The sequence below is a fragment of the Podarcis muralis genome, chromosome 15, assembly GCF_964188315.1.
Source record: "Podarcis muralis chromosome 15, rPodMur119.hap1.1, whole genome shotgun sequence".
NCBI lineage: Eukaryota > Metazoa > Chordata > Lepidosauria > Squamata > Lacertidae > Podarcis > Podarcis muralis.
Window position 1 is genome coordinate 40,435,339 of NC_135669.1, and position 6,383 is coordinate 40,441,721.

Sequence of the window (6,383 nt, forward strand, 5' to 3'; positions counted from 1 at the left end):
CACTAGTTCAATGAATTCAAATGTGCACACACATTTCATCTCTCTTTGTGTGTATGTGTCTTATTTGGTATAACACACTGCAATCTTAAGCACACTTATGAGGAAGTAGGTGCCATTGAATTCCCTGAGATTAAATTCTGAGTAAATGTGTTCAGAGCTCAGCTATGTGTGACTTTGAAACACTTGACCTAAAAGTTAAACAAAGCCATAAGCAGTGTAGCCAACAAGCAGAAGAACAAGAAAGTTGTTAATTACACCACTCTGAAAATTGGTTCGTTCAGAAAAATGCATTTATTATCTAGCTTATTCATTGTAAAAAAATTTCGGGGTTTCTCGCAACAATAATTGGGGCTTCCCGACCTCAGAATGCTGTTCTACAGCAAACAATAATGAAGAGAGACACACACACCCCCGAGCACATAGCAAAAACGTTTACCAGCCCTTAGCATTTATCTGGCAAGTTTTCTGCAGCATTTTGACATGAAGTCCTGGCAAATGTAGACCACTTCTCTTTTTCTGGACAGCGCTCTTGATAAGACATTTGAGGGCTCCTTGAACTTGTCAAAAGCAACACTACAAAAGCATTGTGGCCAGCCTGTTATCGAGATGAATGAAAAGTAATTGCTGGGTGTAAGAAAGCAGTAGCCAAAGTCATTTAAACTTTCAACTGTTAGAGAAAGCCCCTTAAATTAAGATTGATTGGAATAGATGGACATTGGCAATGCCCTGCCTTTTTGAGAATGAGGAATGTCTTTCGAAGAATAAACAGGGCTATTGGATTATTACAAAGGCAACGGTGTAGCTTCCCAGATCAACAGACAGCCTGATTCTGCTCAGAGGTAGGTTCACCTTAGGCATGCCTACCTCTGCATAGGATCAGGCTGTAAGCTGCATACTGCAAGGGATTAAAAAGCCAAGTTGTATGAAGGCAGACTGAAGAACCAGGATAGGGTTAATGCTGGGCAGAGGAAGAAGGGGCTAGTCCTAATGTATTTAGAATAGCTCAAATGATCACAAGGAAGATGACAGGGGGCACCTGCCACACCTGCTGTGGAGAAAAGGCAAAGTGGCGAGTTTCAACTGCAGCTTTGTCTTTCAAACTTTCTACCTTTAACGTGCCCTTTTCCTAATTGATTTTTTTACTGCATATTGCAGAAAGTGAACACACTCAGTTGCCAAAACTTTGGGGGCATTCCTATCACCCTATGCAAACACAGAGAGTGACCAATATATCCAACAATCCAGAGGGATGGTCAGCAATAGGGCACTTTCTGTACCTGGGCTGGAAGCAATTATAAGAACTGCATGTAGAGGAAACTAGCAATGCAGTGATCTGTGCCCAGAACCTTTTAACTATCTAAGCATTTCTCGCTTTGCTTGTTCCTTGGTTATCATGCAGAGGGTGCCCGGCATTTGGATTTACCCTGCAAACGCTCTTATCTGGACGCCTCCTCTTCTGTCGGGGAAGAGCACTATTTTCGGTCACCACCTCCCTATGACCAGCAAATGCTGAGCCCCTCCTACTGCAGCGACGTGACGCCGCGGGAGGCGTGCATGTACTCCAGCTCCGGTGCTGAAATTGCAGGTGTCTCATCGGTAGAAGACTTGCCTCCTCCTCCACCTCCTCCACCTTTGAGCTGCAATATGTGGACCTCAGTTGCACCTTACACCAGCTACAGTGTTCAGACAATGGAAACTGTCCCCTACCAGCCCTTCCCTGCTCACTTCACAGCTACCACCATGATGCCGCGTCTACCCACCATCACGAACCAGAGTTCCCAGCCGCCGGGCAACAGCCCCTTCACAGTCTACAATCAGCTTTCACAGTCTCAGGCCCGGGAGAGAGTCCCTGCGCCCTCCTTCCCAAGGGAACGGGTGCACCCCTCAGTGTGCGAGAGGAAGCCCCCCTCTCCCCACTTAGGCGCAGCCAATGAATTCCTCTACTCTCAGACCTTCTCGCTGTCCAGGGAATCTTCTTTACCGTATCATTCAGGAATGGGGACTGTGGACAACTGGCCTGATGGATGATTCCTGCAACTGGGCAGTGAACCTAAAAATTGCGGTTAAGAGTCAATGCTCCAGGACAATGTTAATTCAGTGTTAATACCTGTGGGTAACTTGCACTTCCGTGACACCGACCAAAAACATCGGTGTTTGTGTAGCTGAAGAGCTTGTTTTCTGTTCGACACAAAAGCAGCTCAGTCTTGGGGGTGGGGGAGGGGGTAAAAACCCAGTTCAAAAAAAATAAAGCACTCGGCTCAGTGGCCTGGGCCACCAGTCGTATTGAGAGTATTTGCCTCAAAGAGAGATGTGGTTCCCTCCATGAAATCATGAAACACTTATTCTCCCTTTTCAAGCACATGCATGCACACAAAATATGCACCAGACTGTTCACTGAATGCCTCCTCAATTTCCATGCATTTTGGAGACTTTACAAAAAACAATGCAGAGAGCAAGCACACACAAAAATTGAGCGTGTGACCCAGAAAGCCACTTAAGCCGATTAAATGTGTATGCCACTGCCTTCAGCCGCAGTAGGGCTTGACCAAGCTGGTGCAGTCTTGGAAGCTGAAAACAGCACTGATCAGGGGAAAGATTTTTTTTGGGGGGGGTTGCCCCCCACCCCAGTTTTTGCAGATAGAGAAAGCGCTTCTAAAGAACATCATTTTCCTCCCAAAGGCACTGGGGGATCTGTTTATTTTGGTTTCTTTCATTGTCTGTTTTCCAATCTTAAATTCAGTTCTCCATATTTCCACATCAATTTCACTTTTCTTTTTTTAAAAAAGGACCTTATAAAATTCATCAACATTCTAATCAAAATTTATACACATTTTTTGTATGCAACTTTTTTATCATATACACATATTTGCAAAGCCATTCCCACTAATATATGCATTCTACATTGCACTTTGCTGGAGCACCGCATTGCAGAATTTGGAGAACTGCAGCTTTAGAAGGATGGGCTGTGTTTCGGTTCGCACATTTGTTTCAAAATGTGTGAATTAGGTAGGTTTGTATCACACTACATCCTGTGTTAAGACCTAGTGCTGTCCCAGCAGTGCCTTCTGGGAGGAAATTTATGATGGGTGGCCACTGGCTACCCCAAGATTCATACTGTTGCTCTTACCCTGCATGTACAGCTAGGGGGAGACAGCACTTTTAAAACTCTGCGGGAAAAGAAAGACGGCATTAAATGATAGCCCCTCCACCACAACTCTGTAATGGTTCAGGGTAGTCCCCAAAATAGTCTGCAGTTAGTAAATCAGATACAGGGAAGACCCAGACAAGTCAACTTCTGAGTTAAGAATACAAACCAGGAAAGCAACCCTCGGAGTTTCTCTGGCAGGAATACCACTGCAATGAACAGGAGTTGTGCTCTCTCACATGACTCCCATAATTCCAGTGGAGATCCTGCTTGGGGGTGGGGGTAGGCTGGATTGACCCTGCTCAGAGAACCTCACCACAGAATAAGCGAAGGTAAATTTAAACATAATGGATTTACTAATTCACAACCAAAAAAGTATTATTTCCGCTTAGCCTCAGTGCAAAAATGACAGATGGTCATAAAACTCACTGAAAATGGCAGTCTTACACCAGAATCTGCCCCTCTAGAATATGTAGTTCAAGTAAACATGTGACGTAAGAACATGAAAAGGGCCCTGCTGGCTCAGGCCAAAGGTCCATCTCATCCTTCATCCTGTTCTCATAGCAGCCAACCAGAAACCTGCAAGCTTGACTGCACCACTTGAGGGAGGCTTGACACAGATCTGTCCTTTCTATGAAACTGATAATGTGCAGTTTCTGCCCTCAGCCACGTGCCCTGCTTTTACAATTCAAAAATGTGCTTTATACTTGTCCTGTTTGCCCCATAGTGGGGTAGGAAAGCTGAAAATAGTGCCAATATATTTCACATCAGGCAACCAATGCACCCCATTTGTTTCAGATAGTACATGGGTGGACAATTATAAAAAGCCCAGGACACAAATTTTCACGGCCCTCTAGCAGCTATGGTGCTTGCTATAATGTAGTGTATTTAGTGTTAACATTGGAAGTGTATACTTAATTTGGCCCAAACTAAGCCTCCTGATCTCATCTACCCATGTACTATCTGAAACTAGCTAGGGTTTATGGGAGTTGGAGGCCAGAAACTTCTAGAGGGCGCCATGTTGGCTACACATCTGCTGAAACATCAGTGGCAACAATATCACAGGCAAAAGAAGACAGGTTTTCCTTACTGGAACGAGTGCAGAGCCTATTCCCGGTCCTTAAAAGGAAAGTAACGAGCAGAAGGAAAACCCAGAAAACCAAACCCAATTAATTCCTGCACCTCTTAAGAATTCACATGCAAAAACCACACTTCAACAGGGGCATACATTACTGACCAATTCTTAGTCACCCAAATTGGTTCTCTCCACAACATGGTGACGTCTCCAGTCTGCTGGGATTCTACACCAACAAATTGGGATAATGAAAAGGAAGAGATGGTTTTCATGATGGCAGGGCCACTAAGGAGAAGGTTACTTTTCACCCAGAACATCCTGTGTGGTGAATTCAATTAGCCTGTGTGCGGCTGGTGTGGGGTTCTATAATCGGAACTGGGAAATCACTACAAGTGTTGCATGCTGAATAATTATTTATATCTATATATATAAAATATAAATATATATATATCTCACAAATGCAGGCCCACATGTTCCATTCAGCTTTGCTTTTTTTTTTAACAACGAAATACGTAATAAAATAATGAATGTTGCAAGGGACATTTTTTAAGGAAAAAAAGCTATTTAAGTTAAAAAAAAATTTTTTTACACCCGTTTGTGATGTAAAAACTAAGTTTTGGTTAGATGAAACATATATGCTACAGATAAATCTCTATTAGAATCCACTTTAGATAAAACGCAGTGTGGCATTGTTGTTTGTTTTTTTAAAGCTTTGTTACAATAGTATGGACATTTTATTTTACATATCAGAACATAAAAAACATTTTACTACTATAAACTGTCTCTGGGTGGCTTTCAATAACTAGCATCCGCATTCCTGGGTATGTTGCTTGCCCATCATTTATAACAGCCCTTTGGACAACCTGCTGTCCTCCAGATGTTTATATAGCAGCTGCCATCAGCCCCAGCCTATAAGATAAAACTGTTCTTGGTCCACACTGCCATGGAGAAGAAAATTATCTTGCGTAGAAAAGGAGAAGGGTATGCTCTCCTTGTCCTTGACAGCATTAATTCTTTTTTAAAATGTGTATGGATATTTCATTGCAACAGTCAACCCCCCTTATCCCACCTTGCATAAGATAGGACAGTGCAGGAACAGCTTTGCAACCCAGAAGGCTATGTGTTCAGTGTCCCTTACCTCACACCCTATCTGCAAGTTGCTACCACCATTATGAAGGTGCTCCTTTGACTATATCTTAATTACACATATACACATTTATTTATCAGTAACCTTGCTTCGTTCAAAGACTTGGAGTGAGGAAAAGCAATTTTAATTTTAAAAAGCCCCAGGCTTTTTCTTCTCAGGTCTTATATGGATTTATATTTCCAGCACCGAATTTTTCCTCATTGGTCTGTTTCCCCCATATTCCTTGGCCTCGACAGCACTTCTACCAATATTGGATTTGGCCCTCACTCTGCGTAGAACAAATATTATAGCAGATTGCTGAGGGCCTATACGTCATGCTCAAATATGCCAGAAATTAAAGAAACTAAATCCATGGGTTAAAAAATAAATTTGCTAGCATTGGCCATTTCATGCGTTTGAGAAAAGCCAACATCTGGAATAAAAAGGGCGCTTTTTGGCAAGGCTATTTTCTTATGAAGGAGGCGGGGGTCCTCTCCACATTCTGGAAAATATGGGCTGCTCCACATTACTTTTAGTATGTCATTAAATAATTCTTATTGCAGCTTGTAGAAAAAGAATGTTTCCTTTGAAGAGGAGAAACTCCCCAAGGAGAGGAGGAGGTTGGAACACTCTAAGGCAGAGAAGGAGCTATCACTTCTGTTGGGCAGGCAGGGTTCTCCAGTATTACCTGGCCCAGATGAGTAGACTGGGAGGTAGCTGAATCCTAAGCCTTGCCACAAAGCCACAGAAATCGCTAGTAGGGGGCATTTGTAGTAATAGTTTGCACAGTGCAAAAGGTGAAACAACAGCGAGAGAAACAACTGTTTGATACAAAATTGCAACCAGGATTATTACGAATTATGAAAGGACCTGCTAATTGCCTAGGATTGCTAAGAATAACCATTGTACGCAGCTGTAAAGTATCTATGTGAAAAATACCCAGTTCCTGCCAAATAACAATTACAGCCAAATGTCCAAACTGAATTATGGCCAGCACCATGTTAAGTATGGGTGACCATCAAGGTAAAGGCCACATT

At 42.9% G+C, this 6,383-nt stretch overlaps 1 protein-coding gene across 6 annotated transcripts in view; it reads left to right on the forward strand.

The window, feature by feature from the left end:
• TBX4 (T-box transcription factor 4) overlaps positions 1 to 4,998 on the forward strand; it is a 73,350-nt gene extending 68,352 nt beyond the window's left edge. For 5 of the 6 annotated variants that reach the window (XM_028708139.2, XM_028708137.2, XM_028708136.2 and 2 more), the window contains one exon: positions 1,400 to 4,998. In XM_028708139.2, coding sequence (XP_028563972.2) covers positions 1,400 to 2,028 — 629 coding nt within the window. In that variant the 3' untranslated portion in view covers positions 2,029 to 4,998. The other variant, XM_077919292.1, reaches the window with a different exon arrangement.
• Positions 4,999 to 6,383: the final 1,385 nt, after the last annotated feature.